Source organism: Xenopus tropicalis, chromosome 2 (genome assembly GCF_000004195.4).
Source record: "Xenopus tropicalis strain Nigerian chromosome 2, UCB_Xtro_10.0, whole genome shotgun sequence".
NCBI lineage: Eukaryota > Metazoa > Chordata > Amphibia > Anura > Pipidae > Xenopus > Xenopus tropicalis.
The window spans coordinates 1,146,176-1,163,068 of NC_030678.2; the positions used below are offsets into that span (position 1 = coordinate 1,146,176).

General features: G+C 49.5%; 1 protein-coding gene across 1 annotated transcript; it reads left to right on the forward strand.

The window, feature by feature from the left end:
* Positions 1–3,966: 3,966 nt before the first annotated feature.
* On the forward strand, positions 3,967–16,893 carry casq2 (calsequestrin 2). Its single transcript, NM_203805.1, is given in 11 exon segments — positions 3,967–4,207; positions 6,935–7,019; positions 7,758–7,858; positions 7,947–8,058; positions 12,046–12,119; positions 12,336–12,466; positions 12,566–12,611; positions 14,169–14,223; positions 14,831–14,931; positions 16,095–16,169; positions 16,261–16,893. Coding segments are annotated over 11 exon segments (1,245 nt in total). The 5' UTR covers positions 3,967–3,973; the 3' UTR covers positions 16,492–16,893.

Consider the following 16,893-nt stretch of genomic DNA (forward strand, 5'->3'; position numbering starts at 1 on the left):
AGTGTAGTACTGGGGATAATAGTGTAGCAGTGGGGGCAATAGTGCAGTAGTGGGGGTAATAGTGTAGTACTGGGGATAATAGTGTAGTACTGGGGATAATAGTGTAGTACTGGGGATAATAGTGTAGCAGTGGGGGCAATAGTGCAGTAGTGGGGGTAATAGTGTAGTACTGGGGATAATAGTGTAGTACTGGGGATAATAGTGTAGTAGTGGGGGTAATAGTGTAGCAGTGGGGGTAATAGTGTAGTAGTGGGATAATAGTGTAGCAGTGGGGGTAATAGTGTAGTAGTGGGGGTAATAGTGTAGCAGTGGGGGTAATAGTGTAGTACTGGGGATAATAGTGTAGCAGTGGGGGTAATAGTGTAGTACTGGGGATAATAGTGTAGCAGTGGGGGTAATAGTGTAGCAGTGGGGGGCAATAGTGCAGCAGTGGGGGTAATAGTGTATTACTGGGGGCAATAGTGTAGCAGTGGGGGCAATAGTGTAGTACTGGGGGTAATAGTGTAGCAGTGGGGGCAATAGTGTAGTACTGGGGTAATAGTGTAGCAGTGGGGGCAATAGTGTAGTACTGGGGGTAATAGTGTAGCAGTGGGGGCAATAGTGTAGTACTGGGGGTAATAGTGTAGCAGTGGGGGTAATAGTGTAGCAGTGGGGGCAATAGTGTAGTACTGGGGATAATAGTGTAGTACTGGGGATAATAGTGTAGCAGTGGGGGCAATAGTGCAGTAGTGGGGGTAATAGTGTAGTACTGGGGATAATAGTGTAGTACTGGGGATAATAGTGTAGTAGTGGGGGTAATAGTGTAGCAGTGGGGGTAATAGTGTAGTAGTGGGATAATAGTGTAGCAGTGGGGGTAATAGTGTAGTAGTGGGGGTAATAGTGTAGCAGTGGGGGTAATAGTGTAGTACTGGGGATAATAGTGTAGCAGTGGGGGTAATAGTGTAGTACTGGGGATAATAGTGTAGCAGTGGGGGTAATAGTGTAGTAGTGGGAGTAATAGTGTAGCAGTGGGGGTAATAGTGTAGTACTGGGGATAATAGTGTAGCAGTGGGGGTAATAGTGTAGTACTGGGGATAATAGTGCAGCAGTGGGGGGCAATAGTGCAGCAGTGGGGGTAATAGTGTATTACTGGGGGCAATAGTGTAGCAGTGGGGGCAATAGTGTAGTACTGGGGGTAATAGTGTAGTATTGGGGGTAATAGTGCAGCAGTGGGGGTAATAGTGTAGCAGTGGGGGGCAATAGTGCAGCAGTGGGGGTAATAGTGTATTACTGGGGGCAATAGTGTAGCAGTGGGGGCAATAGTGTAGTACTGGGGGTAATAGTGTAGCAGTGGGGGCAATAGTGTAGTACTGGGGGTAATAGTGTAGCAGTGGGGGTAATAGTGTAGCAGTGGGGGCAATAGTGTAGTACTGGGGGTAATAGTGTAGCAGTGGGGGCAATAGTGTAGTACTGGGGGTAATAGTGTAGCAGTGGGGGCAATAGTGTAGTACTGGGGGTAATAGTGTAGCAGTGGGGGTAATAGTGTAGCAGTGGGGTCAATAGTGTAGTACTGGGGATAATAGTGTAGTACTGGGGATAATAGTGTAGCAGTGGGGGCAATAGTGCAGTAGTGGGGGTAATAGTGTAGTACTGGGGATAATAGTGTAGTACTGGGGATAATAGTGTAGTAGTGGGGGTAATAGTGTAGCAGTGGGGGTAATAGTGTAGTAGTGGGATAATAGTGTAGCAGTGGGGGTAATAGTGTAGTAGTGGGGGTAATAGTGTAGCAGTGGGGGTAATAGTGTAGTACTGGGGATAATAGTGTAGCAGTGGGGGTAATAGTGTAGTACTGGGGATAATAGTGTAGCAGTGGGGGTAATAGTGTAGTACTGGGGATAATAGTGTAGCAGTGGGGGTAATAGTGTAGTACTGGGGATAATAGTGTAGCAGTGGGGGTAATAGTGCAGCAGTGGGGGTAATAGTGTAGTACTGGGGATAATAGTGTAGCAGTGGGGGCAATAGTGCAGCAGTGGGAGTAATAGTGTAGTACTGGGGATAATAGTGTAGCAGTGGGGGTAATAGTGCAGCAGTGGGGGTAATAGTGTAGTACTGGGGATAATAGTGTAGTACTGGGGATAATAGTGTAGCAGTGGGGGCAATAGTGCAGTAGTGGGGGTAATAGTGTAGTACTGGGGATAATAGTGTAGTACTGGGGATAATAGTGTAGCAGTGGGGGCAATAGTGCAGCAGTGGGGGTAATAGTGTAGTACTGGGGATAATAGTGTAGCAGTCGGGGTAATAGTGCAGCAGTGGGGGTAATAGTGTAGCAGTGGGGGCAATAGTGTAGTACTGGGGATAATAGTGTAGCAGTGGGGGCAATAGTGCAGTAGTGGGGGTAATAGTGTAGTACTGGGGATAATAGTGTAGCAGTGGGGGTAATAGTGTAGTACTGGGGATAATAGTGCAGCAGTGGGGGTAATAGTGTATTACTGGGGGTAATAGTGCAGCAGTAGGGGTAATAGTGCAGCAGTGGGGGTAATAGTGTAGTACTGGGGATAATAGTGCAGCAGTGGGGGTAATAGTGTAGTACTGGGGATAATAGTGCAGCAGTGGGGGTAATAGTGTAGTACTGGGGATAATAGTGCAGCAGTAGGGGTAATAGTGCAGCAGTGGGGGTAATAGTGTAGTACTGGGGATAATAGTGTAGCAGTGGGGGTAATAGTATAGAACTGGGGATAATAGTGTAGCAGTGGGGGGCAATAGTGCAGCAGTGGGGGTAATAGTGTAGTACTGGGGATAATAGTGTAGCAGTCGGGGTAATAGTGCAGCAGTGGGGGTAATAGTGTAGTACTGGGGATAATAGTGTAGCAGTCGGGGTAATAGTGCAGCAGTGGGGGTAATAGTGTAGTACTGGGGATAATAGTGTAGCAGTGGGGGTAATAGTGTATTACTGGGGGTAATAGTGCAGCAGTGGGGGCAATAGTGCAGCAGTGGGGGTACTAGTGCAGCAGTGGGGGCAATAGTGTAGTACTGGGGGTAATAGTGCATTACTGGGGGTAATAGTGCAGCAGTGGGGGCAATAGTGTAGTACTGGGGGCAATAGTATAGTACTGGGGACAATAGTGCAGCAGTGGGGATAATAGTGTAGCAGTGGGGGCAATAGTGTAGTACTGGGGACAATAGTGCAGCAGCAGTGGGGGCAATAGTGTAGCACTGGGGGTAATAGTGTAGCAGTAGGGGTAACAGTAAAGCAGTCGGGGTAATAGTGTAGCACTGGGGGTAATAGTGTAGCACTGGGGGTAATAGTGTAGCACTGGGGGTAACAGTAAAGCAGTGGGGGTAATAGTGTAGTACTGGGGTAATAGTGTAGTACTGGGGTATTAGTGCAGCAGTGGGGATAATAGTGTAGCAGTGGGGGTAATAGTGTAGTACTGGGGGTAAAAGTGGGGGTAATAGTGTAGCACTGGGGGCAATAGTGTAGCAGTGGGGGTAATAGTTTAGCACTGGGGGCAATAGTGTAGCAGTGGGGGTAATAGTGTAGTACTGGGGGTAACAGTGGGGGTAATACCTGTGCAGGTTGATATATTAAAGCCTTTATTACAGTTGAGTTGCCAAGCCCAGACAGATCTATGGCACATAAGAGGTTAAACTGAAGCCCATATGTCGGACCATTAGGCTCTATATAAATAATGTGGCCCCGCAGTCTCTTGTGTCCGGGGCCCCAGCCGGTCCTTCAGCCCTTTTATGGCAGCCACTTCCTCCCCTGGCACCGGCCAATCAGAACCCCTCACCCCTGGCCTTTGTCCTCCTGCTCCGGCTGCCACTGAGCCCCCAGGTGCCCCCCGCTAATCCTGCCCTGTGTCTGGGGCCCTTGTGCCTATATATAGGCCTTAAACAACTGTGTCCTAAAAATGGAGAGGGGGGAGTGGGCGAGGGGAGTGAGGCATCTTGGTCACTTTGTGTCCCACTGCCTGTCCCTCTGCTGCCTGCAACAATGTTCTGCCTCTGGCTCCTCATACTGGGGGCCCTGGGGCCCTTGGGCAACACTGAGGAAGGCCTCCATTTCCCCACATATGATGGCAAAGACCGGGTCCTGGAGCTGGGGGAGAAGAACTACAGGCAGCTGATGAAGAAACATGAGGTGTTCTGTGTCCTGCTCCAAACTGCACCCCCACCCGGGGACAAGGGTGCCCAGCGGCGCCTCCACCTGACCGAGATGGTGCTGGAGGTAAGAGCCCTAATAGTCTCCCCTTACACATGCAGCATGGCAGCGCCAGTCAGTAGGATATGCAGCATGGCAGCGCCACTCAGTAGGATATGCAGCATGGCAGCGCCAGTCAGTAGGATATGCAGCATGGCAGCGCCAGTCAGTAGGATATGCAGCATGGCAGCGCCAGTCAGTAGGATATGCAGCATGGCAGCGCCAGTCAGTAGGATATGCAGCATGGCAGCGCCAGTCAGTAGGATATACAGCATGGCAGTGCGAGTCAGTTGGATATGCAGCATGGCAGCGCCCGTCAGTAGGATATGCAGCATGGCAGTGCCACTCAGTAGGATATGCAGCATGGCAGCGCCAGTCAGTAGGATATGCAGCATGGCAGCGCTAGTCAGTAGGATATGCAGCATGGCAGCGCCAGTCAGTAGGATATGCAGCATGGCAGCGCCAGTCAGTAGGATATGCAGCATGGCAGCGCCAGTCAGTAGTATATGCAGCATGGCAGCGCCAGTCAGTAGGATATGCAGCATGGCAGCGCCAGTCAGTAGGATATGCAGGGCATGGCAGCGCCAGTCAGTAGGATATGCAGGACATGGCAGCGCCAGTCAGTAGGATATGCAGGACATGGCAGCGCCAGTCAGAGGATATGCAGCATGGCAGCGCCAGTCAGTAGGATATGCAGCATGGCAGCGCCAGTCAGTAGGATATGCAGCATGGCAGCGCCAGTCAGTAGGATACGCAGGGCATGGCAGCACCAGTCAGTAGGATATGCAGGACATGGCAGCGCCAGTCAGTAGGATATGCAGCATGGCAGCGCCAGTCAGTAGGATATGCAGGACATGGCAGCGCCAGTCAGTAGGATATGCAGGACATGGCAGCGCCAGTCAGTAGGATATGCAGGACATGGCAGCGGCCAGTCAGTAGGATATGCAGCATGGCAGCCGCCAGTCAGTAGGATATGCAGGGCACGGCAGCGCCAGTCAGTAGGATATGCAGGGCATGGCAGCGCCAGTCAGTAGGATATGCAGGGCATGGCAGCGCCACTCAGTAGGATATGCAGCATGGCAGCGCCAGTCAGTAGGATATGCAGGGCACGGCAGCGCCAGTCAGTAGGATATGCAGCATGGCAGCGCCAGTCAGTAGGATATGCAGCATGGCAGCGCCAGTCAGTAGGATATGCAGGGCATGGCAGTGCCAGTCAGTAGGATACGCAGGGCATGGCAGCACCAGTCAGTAGGATATGCAGCATGGCAGCGCCAGTCAGTAGGATATGCAGCATGGCAGCGCCAGTCAGTAGGATATGCAGGGCACGGCAGCGCCAGTCAGTAGGATATGCAGCATGGCAGCCCCAGTCAGTAGGATATGCAGCATGGCAGTGCCAGTCAGTAGGATATACAGCATGGCAGCGCCATATATTACCCAGAATCCCTGGCTGTGAGGGAAACTCTGGGTGCCGTGTGACTATGGGGGTAAGGAGGGATATTACCCAGAATCCCCGGCTGTGAGGGAAACTCTGGGTGCCGTGTGACTATGGGGGTAAGGAGGGATATTACCCAGAATCCCCGGCTGTGAGGGAAACTCTGGGAGCCGTGTGACTATGGGGGTAAGGAGGGATATTACCCAGAATCCCCGGCTGTGAGGGAAACTCTGGGCGCCGTGTGACTATGGGGGTAAGGAGGGATATTACCCAGAATCCCCAGCTGTGAGGGAAACTCTGGGTGCCGTGTGACTATGGGGGTAAGGTGGGATATTACCCAGAATCCCCGGCTGTGAGGGAAACTCTGGGTGCCGTGTGACTATGGGGGTAAGGAGGGATATTACCCAGAATCCCTGGCTGGGGATTACCCCCCCTGTCCTCCTGAGCCATGGGCAGGTACTGACAGGGCTCCCCCTTATCCCCCCAGACTGTGGCCCCAGATACTCACCAAGTGGCTCTTTGTGTTTTGCATTTTATCTGCCTCATATTTATATAGCGCGACTCATTGCTGCACACAGTGACTTACTGGCCCATGGAGCTTGCTATCTAAGGTTGGTGGCCGAGGGAGATCCAGTGACTGAGCCAAGACCACAATACAGGAATCCCCCAACCAATCAGCCAGGTTCCCATTTATTCCCACCAATGTGCTCTTAACTGTCAGGCAACAACAGGGTTAAACAGGACCCCCCAGGGGGCTCTGACTCAATATAGGAAATGGGGCTTTCCCTGGTGATGAAACTCCCTGACACCAAACAGCTGAATCTTCACCCCCCCCCCCCCCCCCCCCCCGGCAGTTGCCCTTTGGTAACCCGACCCCTGCAGGCTCCGCCCAGGGGGATCCCCCACACAAGGGCTCAGTCTCACCAGTCCCACCAATCACCCCCATTAGGAACCCCAGGCAACTCTTCCCTAAGAACATCGGAGCAGACTCAGGCCACTGCTTCATGTTCATAAAGTGACCAGCGGGCGGCGCTGTTGTAACAAAATGCATTGATATTAATAGTACTTCTAACCCCTAATATCTTGGAATTAAAAAATAATAATAATAATAAATGGAAATTGCAGAATCGCACTCTCATCAATTTTACATCAACTTATATTGAAGGTTTACTTGTACTTTAACAGAGGGAGAATGTACAGTTCAGCATGAGTGGGAGGTACCGGGCCAAAGGGCTAATGCCAAGGGGTGACTTGGGCAGCCCCGGATTTGTTATTAGAACTGGGCCCAACTCTACACATCTGAGTTATTCTGTCACTTCCAGCTCACAGCTCAGGTTCTGGAGAGGAAGCAAATTGGATTTGGACTACTAGACCCAAAGAAGAATTCCAAGATTGCAAAAAAACTTGGCAAGTTCTGCATGTTGTGTTGTACCTGCTGCATTTCGCAACTGTTGCTTGCAACTGTTACCATCTCAAGCCCCTGTGTGTGTGTGTGTGGGGCATGGTAGCGACTGCGCCCAACGGGTACAGCAGGGAGGGTTGGCCATGCTGGCAGCTTGATTAAGTGACTTACAAAGTTACTCCGTTGAATTGGGAGGAGCAGGGTGGCAGTTAGAATAGTTGGATTGGCAGGAGCAGGGTGGCAGTTAGAATAGTTGGATTGGCAGGAGCAGGGTGGCAGTTAGAATAGTTGGATTGGCAGGAGCAGGGTGGCAGTTAGAATAGTTGGATTGGCAGGAGCAGGGTGGCAGTTAGAATAGTTGGATTGGCAGGAGCAGGGTGGCAGTTAGAATAGTTGGATTGGCAGGAGCAGGGTGGCAGTTAGAATAGTTGGATTGGCAGGAGCAGGGTGGAAGTTACTTGGTTGGACTGGGAAGACCAGGGATGCAGTTTCTTCTCAATCTGGGTTGGGAGGAACAGGGTGGCATTTATTCAGATGGATGGAGAGGAGCAGGGTGGCAATTATTCACTTGGATCAAGAGGAGTGGGTGGCAGTTAGTTGGATTGCTAGTAGCAGGGTGGCAGTTAATCAGCTGGACTGGGAGGAACAGCTTGGGGGTTGGTAGCACTGGGTTCTCAGACCAATCGCTAGGGTGTATTGGGCGCTGTCACCTTATCTCTCTGTTCCGTTGGTTTCCCACCCAGGGTGCTCTGAGGAGGGCAGTCTCTATATCTTTAAGGAGGACAATGTCATCGAGTTCGATGGGGAGATGGCGGCCGACGTTATCGTAGATTTCCTTCTCGACGTGAGTTTTCTCATTAGAAATAATCAATGTATTTGTAGTTATTAGTGTAGGGACTGAGCCTTTGTCTCACCCCCCCCCCCCCCCCCAGCTGATGGAGGATCCAGTGGAAGTCATTAACAGCAAGGCGGAGCTGAAGGTCCTGGACCACATGGAGGAGGAAATGAAACTAATTGGCTATTTTAAGGGCGAGGATTCTGAGTGTGAGTATAGAAGCTCCCTGAGTGTGAGTATAAGATGAGTGTGAGTATAGAGGCTCCCTGAGTGTGAGTATAAGATGAGTGTGAGTTTAGAAGCTCCCTGAGTGTGAGTATAAACTGAGTGTGAGTTTAGAAGCTCCCTGAGTGTGAGTATAACATGAGTGTAAGTTTAGAAGCTCCCTGAGTGTGAGTATAAGATGAGTGTGAGTATAGAAGCTCCCTTAGTGTGAGTATAAACTGAGTGTGAGTTTAGAAACTCCCCGATTGTGAGTATAAGATGAGTGTGAGTTTAGAAGCTCCCTGAGTGTGAGTATAAGATGAGTGTGAGTTTAGAAGCTCCCTGAGTGTGAGTATAAGATGAGTGTGAGTTTAGAAGCTCCCTGAGTGTGAGTATAAGATGAGTGTGAGTATAGAAGCTCCCTGAGTGTGAGTATAAGATGAGTGTGAGTATAGAGGCTCCCTGAGTGTGAGTATAAGATGAGTGTGAGTATAAGATGAGTGTGAGTATAGAAGCTCCCTTAGTGTGAGTATAAACTGAGTGTGAGTTTAGAAACTCCCCGAGTGTGAGTATAAGATGAATGTGAGTTTAGAAGCTCCCTGAGTGTGAGTATAAGATAAGTGTGAGTTTAGAAGCTCCCTGAGTGTGAGTATAAGATGAGTGTGAGTATAAGATGAGTGTGAGTATAGAAGCTCCCTGAGTGTGAGTATAAGATGAGTGTGAGTATAGAGGCTCCCTGAGTGTGAGAATAAGATGAGTGTGAGTATAGAAGCTCCCTGAATGTGAGTATAAGATGAGTGTGAGTATAGAGGCTCCCTGAGTGTGAGTATAAGATGAGTGTGAGTATAGAAGCTCCCTGAGTGTGAGTATAAGATGAGTGTGAGTATAGAGGCTCCCTGAGTGTGAGTATAAGATGAGTGTGAGTATAGAAGCTCCCTGAGTGTGAGTATAAGATGAGTGTGAGTATAGAGGCTCCCTGAGTGTGAGTATAAGATGAGTGTGAGTTTAGAAGCTCCCTGAGTGTGAGTATAAGATGAGTGTGAGTATAGAAGCTCCCTGAGTGTGAGTATAAGATGAGTGTGAGTATAGAAGCTCCCTGAGTGTGAGTATAAGATGAGTGTGAGTATAGAGGCTCCCTGAGTGTGAGTATAAGATGAGTGTGAGTATAAGATGAGTGTGAGTATAGAAGCTCCCTTAGTGTGAGTATAAACTGAGTGTGAGTTTAGAAACTCCCCGAGTGTGAGTATAAGATGAGTGTGAGTATAGAAGCTCCCTGAGTGTAAGTATAAGATGAGTGTGAGTTTAGAAGCTCCCTGAGTGTGAGTATAAGATGAGTGTGAGTATAGAAGCTCCCTGAGTGTAAGTATAAGATGAGTGTGAGTATAGAAGCTCCCTGAGTGTGAGTATAAGATGAGTGTGAGTATAGAAGCTCCCTGAGTGTGAGCATAAGATGAGTGTGAGTATAGAAGCTCCCTGAGTGTAAGTATAAGATGAGTGTGAGTTTAGAAGCTCCCTGAGTGTGAGTATAGAGGCTCCCTGAGTGTGAGTATAAGATGAGTGTGAGTATAGAAGCTCCCTGAGTGTGAGTATAAGATGAGTGTGAGTATAGAAGCTCCCTGAGTGTAAGTATAAGATGAGTGTGAGTTTAGAAGCTCCCTGAGTGTGAGTATAAGATGAGTGTGAGTTTAGAAGCTCCCTGAGTGTAAGTATAAGATGAGTGTGAGTATAGAAGCTCCCTGAGTGTGAGTATAAGATGAGTGTGAGTATAGAAGCTCCCTGAGTGTGAGTATAAGATGAGTGTGAGTATAGAAGCTCCCTGAGTGTAAGTATAAGATGAGTGTGAGTTTAGAAGCTCCCTGAGTGTGAGTATAAGATGAGTGTGAGTTTAGAAGCTCCCTGAGTGTGAGAATAAGATGAGTGTAAGTTTAGAAGCTCCCTGAGTGTGAGTATAAACTGAGTGTGAGTTTAGAAGCTCCCTGAGTGTGAGAATAAGATGAGTGTGAGTTTAGAAGCTCCCTGAGTGTGAGTATAAGATGAGTGTAAGTTTAGAAGCTCCCTGAGTGTGAGTATAAACTGAGTGTGAGTTTAGAAGCTCCCTGAGTGTGAGTATAAACTGAGTGTGAGTTTAGAAGCTCCCTGAGTGTGAGAATAAGATGAGTGTGAGTTTAGAAGCTCCCTGAGTGTGAGTATAAGATGAGTGTGAGTATAGAAGCTCCCTGAGTGTGAGTATAAGATGAGTGTGAGTACAGAAGCTCCCTGAGTGTGAGTATAAGATGAGTGTGAGTATAGAAGCTCCCTGAGTGTAAGTATAAGATGAGTGTGAGTTTAGAAGCTCCCTGAGTGTGAGTATAAGATGAGTGTGAGTTTAGAAGCTCCCTGAGTGTGAGAATAAGATGAGTGTAAGTTTAGAAACTCCCCGAGTGTGAGTATAAGATGAGTGTGAGTTTAGAAGCTCCCTGAGTGTGAGTATAAGATGAGTGTGAGTTTAGAAGCTCCCTGAGTGTGAGTATAAGATGAGTGTGAGTATAGAAGCTCCCTGAGTGTGAGTATAAGATGAGTGTGAGTATAGAGGCTCCCTGAGTGTGAGTATAAGATGAGTGTGAGTATAGAAGCTCCCTGAGTGTGAGTATAAGATGAGTGTGAGTATAGAAGCTCCCTGAGTGTAAGTATAAGATGAGTGTGAGTTTAGAAGCTCCCTGAGTGTGAGTATAAGATGAGTGTGAGTTTAGAAGCTCCCTGAGTGTGAGTATAAGATGAGTGTGAGTATAGAAGCTCCCTGAGTGTGAGTATAAGATGAGTGTGAGTATAGAAGCTCCCTGAGTGTGAGTATAAGATGAGTGTGAGTATAGAAGCTCCCTGAGTGTGAGTATAAGATGAGTGTGAGTTTAGAAGCTCCCTGAGTGTGAGTATAAGATGAGTGTGAGTATAGAAGCTCCCTGAGTGTGAGTATAAGATGAGTGTAAGTTTAGAAGCTCCCTGAGTGTGAGTATAAACTGAGTGTGAGTTTAGAAGCTCCCTGAGTGTGAGAATAAGATGAGTGTGAGTTTAGAAGCTCCCTGAGTGTGAGTATAAGATGAGTGTAAGTTTAGAAGCTCCCTGAGTGTGAGTATAAACTGAGTGTGAGTTTAGAAGCTCCCTGAGTGTGAGAATACGATGAGTGTGAGTTTAGAAGCTCCCTGAGTGTGAGTATAAGATGAGTGTGAGTATAGAAGGCCTCTGAGTATGAGTATAAACAGAGTGTGAGTATAGAAGGCCTCTGAGTATGAGTATAAACTGAGTGTGAGTATAGAGGCTCCCTGAGTGTAAGTATAAGATGAGTGTGAGTTTAGAAGCTCCCTGAGTGTGAGTATAAGATGAGTGTGAGTTTAGAAGCTCCCTGAGTGTGAGTATAAGATGAGTGTGAGTATAGAAGCTCCCTGAGTGTGAGTATAAGATGAGTGTGAGTATAGAAGCTCCCTGAGTGTGAGTATAAGATGAGTGTGAGTTTAGAAGCTCCCTGAGTGTGAGTATAAGATGAGTGTGAGTATAGAAGCTCCCTGAGTGTGAGTATAAGATGAGTGTAAGTTTAGAAGCTCCCTGAGTGTGAGTATAAACTGAGTGTGAGTTTAGAAGCTCCCTGAGTGTGAGAATAAGATGAGTGTAAGTTTAGAAGCTCCCTGAGTGTGAGTATAAGATGAGTGTGAGTATAGAGTGTGAGTTTAGAAGCTCCCTGAGTGTGAATATAAACTGAGTGTGAGTATAGGATGAGTGTGAGTATAGAAGCTCCCTGAGTGTGAGTATAAGATGAGTGTGAGTATAAGATGAGTGTGAGTTTAGAAGCTCCCTGAGTGTGAGTATAAGATGAGTGTGAGTTTAGAAGCTCCCTGAGTGTGAGTATAAGATGAGTGTGAGTATGGAGTGTGAGTATAGAAGGCCTCTGAACACTTCCCTCACACCCCAGGGCGTTGGCACGTTGGAGTTGGGTTACTAATGGAATCTCATTCCCCGTGCAGATTACAAAGACTATGAAGAAGCCGCGGAACATTTCCATCCTTATATCAAGTTCTTTGCAACCTTTGAGAAGTCGGTAAGAGACCCCCGGGGAACTGAGAGAGACAGAGAGGGGAAAGAGACAGAGATACACAATGGGGGGGGGGGCGGGTCCTGCTGTACTTGGCAATGTCCTAGCTCGGAACCAGTTGCCTGTTGGGTGGGGGGGGGAGTTACCGTGCCCCTTGGGTTTCATGGATTTCTGTAGATCTGGATCCATTAATTTCAGGCAATAAGGATCTTTTCCTGGTAGGTGGCCAAGGCCCTCAGCCTGAAGATGAACGAGGTGGACTTCTATGAGCCTTTCATGGAGGAGCCTGTGACCATTCCAGATAAACCCTACAGCGAGGAGGAACTGGTGGACTTTATCCAGAAGCACAAAAGGTAGTGACTCTATGGCTTGCCAGAACCCAACTGGGCCTCCTTAGGGCCCCCCCAGAGTCTTCCATTCTACTTCTACCGTCATCTGCCCTTCTCTTTCAGAGCCACATTGCGCAAGCTCCGCCCAGAAGATATGTTTGAGACCTGGGTAAGGATTCCACACCCCAACCCCCTTCCTCTTGTTACCCCAATGTTACCCCAATGTTTCTATATATCTGTAACCTTGTTATGGGCTAAGGGGGCCCAGCCTGAAGACCAGTTAGGGGGGGATTTGGGGTGAGTGCTTATTTGTGCCCTGGGTACCCCTGGAACTATAGCGGGGTGACTGTTACCCCAATGTTTCTATATATCTGTAACCTTGTTATGGGCTAAGGGGGCCCAGCCTGAAGGCCAGTTAGGGGGGGATTTGGGGTGAGTGCTTATTTGTGCCCTGGGTACCCCTGGAACTATAGCGGGGTGACTGTTACCCCAATGTTTCTATATATCTGTAACCTTGTTATGGGCTAAGGGGGCCCAGCCTGAAGGCCAGTTAGGGGGGATTTGGGGTGAGTGCTTATTTGTGCCCTGGGTACCCCTGGAACTATAGCGGGGTGACTGTTACCCCAATGTTTCTATATATCTGTAACCTTGTTATGGGCTAAGGGGGCCCAGCCTGAAGGCCAGTTAGGGGGGGATTTGGGGTGAGTGCTTATTTGTGCCCTGGGTACCCCTGGAACTATAGCAGGGTGACTGTTACCCCAATGTTTCTATATATCTGTAACCTTGTTATGGGCTAAGGGGGCCCAGCCTGAAGGCCAGTTAGGGGGGGATTTGGGGTGAGTGTTTGTGCCCTGGGTACCCCTGGAACTATAGCGGGGTGACTGTTACCCCAATGTTTCTATATATCTGTAACCTTGTTATGGGCTAAGGGGGCCCAGCCTGAAGGCCAGTTAGGGGGGGATTTGGGGTGAGTGCTTATTTGTGTCCTGGGTACCCCTGGAACTATAGCGGGGTGACTGTTACCCCAATGTTTCTATATATCTGTAACCTTGTTATGGGCTAAGGGGGCCCAGCCTGAAGGCCAGTTAGGGGGGGATTTGGGGTGCTTATTTGTGCCCTGGGTACCCCTGGAACTATAGCAGGGTGACTGTTACCCCAATGTTTCTATATATCTGTTACCTTGTTATGGGCTAAGGGGGGGTCCATATGTTGCACTGCAGGGGGGGGGGAGGCAGGACCCAAGAATCAGTTTCAGCCTCTCACCCCTCCCCCACACTGGGTGCTGCCCCTGTCCCGTTGCCCCCCAGGCTGATACCCGATCCCCCCGCACACAATGACATTAGCATTTAGATGGAATGGCTAATAATAGTCGGGCAGATCCCGGCCGCTCGGGTGACACAATCAGAAGTGACAGATCATTTCGGCGCGGGGGGGGGGGGGGGGGGGCTGCCAATTTATTGCCAAATGGCCCTGTCAGTTCATTTGAATCCACAGGATTAACCCCTTAGTTACTGCTTGGAGTTGCACATAGCTAGTTATATGCCTCTGACCAGCTAGATTAACCCCTGAACTGCTGTAAAGGGCCTCCACTTATCTTAAGGCCTTGGGGACCCTGACAGGTTAACTCCTAAACTGCCAGTATGATAAGGACACATGTGTAGGAACTGCTGGAATAACCCCCGATGTGCCGGTCGGTGCCGTTATTGACATGGGATTCACTTTACAGGAGGACGACCTGGACGGGATCCACATTGTGGCGTTTGCAGAGGAGGAGGATCCAGGTGACGCAGTCAGGGATTTGCTCCATGCAGTAACTACAGCAACCAATCAGGCGTTGGCTTTTATTATTCTGCCAGCATTATTCTAAACAAAGCTGGCTGCTGATTGGTTGCATGTGTGAGTCCGTGATGGTATGTGTGTGTGTGAGTGGGGGGGGGGGGGCAGTTTGTGTTCCCTCATGGCCCCCCCACCAACCCTGTGTGAGTGTGTGTGAGTGTGTGTGAGTCTGTGATGGTATGTGTGTGTGTGAGTGGGGGGGGGGGACAGGCCCAGCAGGTATTACCAGATCTCTCGCAGGTACCGGGCTTTGCTACTCCCTGTGCTGACAAGAGAAGATACAGATATATAGAAGAAAGGAGGAAAATGGGGATGAAGAGTGGGGGGGGGGGGGGCAGTTTGTGTTCCCTCATGGCCCCCCCACCAACCCTGTGTGAGTGTGTGTGAGTGTGTGTGAGTGTGTGTGAGTGTGAGTGACTGGGTAGATATATAGAGTTGGGTGGATGGGCTACAGACCCTGGAATGGTAGGGCCCCCCCCCCCTCTCACTCTCTCTCTCTCCCTGCCAGTTTGCTCTGGGGGGGTCTCTGACTCTCCCCCCTTTGTATCACAGACGGTTACGAGTTCCTCCAGATCCTGAAGGAGGTTGCGCGGGAGAACACGGAGAATCCAGAGCTGAGTATCATCTGGATCGACCCCGATAACTTCCCTCTGGTGAGAACACAAGGGGCAATAATCTGCTGGTGTTGCACTAATGTCCCCCCCACTCTCTGTGGTGTTATCACGCTCAGTGACATCACATTGGCCGGTCAGTGACATCACGTTGGCCGCTCAGTGACATCACATTGGCCGGTCAGTGACATCACGTTGGCTGGTCAGTGACATCACGTTGGCCGGTCAGTGACATCACGTTGTCCAGTCAGTGACATCATGTTGGCCACATGAATTGTAATGAAATTTGTGCCACACAGCGGGGCCCTTTATCCCTGAGTATCTGCATTAGACACAATGAGATGCCAACAGGCCGGGGGCAGACAGGTTGGCACAAGGTTCTGTTACACAGGTACAGCCCAACCCACTGGCTCCAGGCAGCAGTAGAACTGTAACACTCGCTGCCCTCTTGTGGCCAGGAAGGTGCAGAGCAGCCGGTCAGTGCCATTTGCCCACAACAGATGCCTTCTTGCTACTGAGCTGATTTACACACATGGGGCAAAGTAATGGGGTGGGGGCACAGAGGCAATTAGCGGAATGCCCCAGTAACGTGCAGGAAACGCTAGTGCGGGGGGGCTGGCATCTTTCTGCCCTTAGTGGCCCCTCAGCATTCAGTACCTGAACCTGAGTGGTGGCCCTGTAGGTGGGGGGGGCAGCCAATAGCGGGGATATCACCCCAGTAGGTGCCAGTGGGAGCACCCCTAGGAGAGATATTGTGGGTGCAGCGGAGTAAAGCGGGGTGACTCCCTTATTGTTACTCATCTCCCAGCGAGACCCTTTGGGTGCAGTCGCACCGACCCCCCCCAGGGAATCTGGGCCAGTACATTCCATTCCTGGGGGGCACAATCCAGTCTCTCTGTTAGGGGCTCGGGGGTGGGGGGGATGTGATGTCACGCCCCCATTCTCTATATATAAGGAGTATTTAAGTTGCTGCCCAATAGGCAGAGGCGGATATTTGCATATGTATGATGTCACGCTCTGATTGACACGATGGAGACCTAATGAGCAGATGATACAATTATAGCAACCTGTGATTAATAACTAATTACACCCCGACCTGGGCAGTTATACGTCGTTACAGTTGGTCGTTAGGGGCCCCTATGATGTCACTTTCTGATATTCGGCGCTGTGATGTCACACAATGATTTCATGTCTCCTCCCCACAGCTGGTTTCCTATTGGGAGAAGACATTTCACATCGACCTGTTCCGACCGCAGATAGGAGTTGTCAATGTTACAGATGTGAGTATTTCCGTAACCAGCCCCAAGGTGGGGCCCTCAGGGGGGAGAATGTAGGGGCCCCAATGTCCCAACTCGCCTTTCTGATTCGCAGGCCGACAGCGTCTGGATGGAAATGAAAGATGCCGAAGATCTGCCCTCGGCCGACGAGCTGGAGCAGTGGATAGAGGATGTCCTGTCTGGTAAAGTCAATACAGAAGATGATGACGACGATGATGATGACGACGATGATGATGACGACGATGATGATGATGACGATGATGATGACGATGATGATGACGACGACGACGATGATGATGATGATGATGACGACGATGATTACTAAAATATCATTCACACCAAGAACTGAAACGTTGGCTGATCTGGGCCAATACCCTTTATATCCCATTAACATTGGTCCGTTCCATGCAGAACCAGAGGCCCAGAACCTGATGTGGTTCCGCAAACCCGGTGCAGGATCTGTCCTTCTCTTACAGATCCTCCAAATATCTCAACATCATCTACGGAAACCGCGTTCCCCTGGAATCCTACACTCCTGTCGGCACGGAGATCCTGGAACTCACTCTCCAAGAAACACGGAGACGCCCAGTGGGTCAAAATAGCCATTTTATCTGAGTCGGGGGTTTTGTTTCTTCTGTGTTCATGAGTTTTGTCCCCTGGGGCAGAGTTTTGGTACTGGGCTGATTAGTTGCCCCCCAAATAAACTGTCGTAGGTTCTTTCCATCGA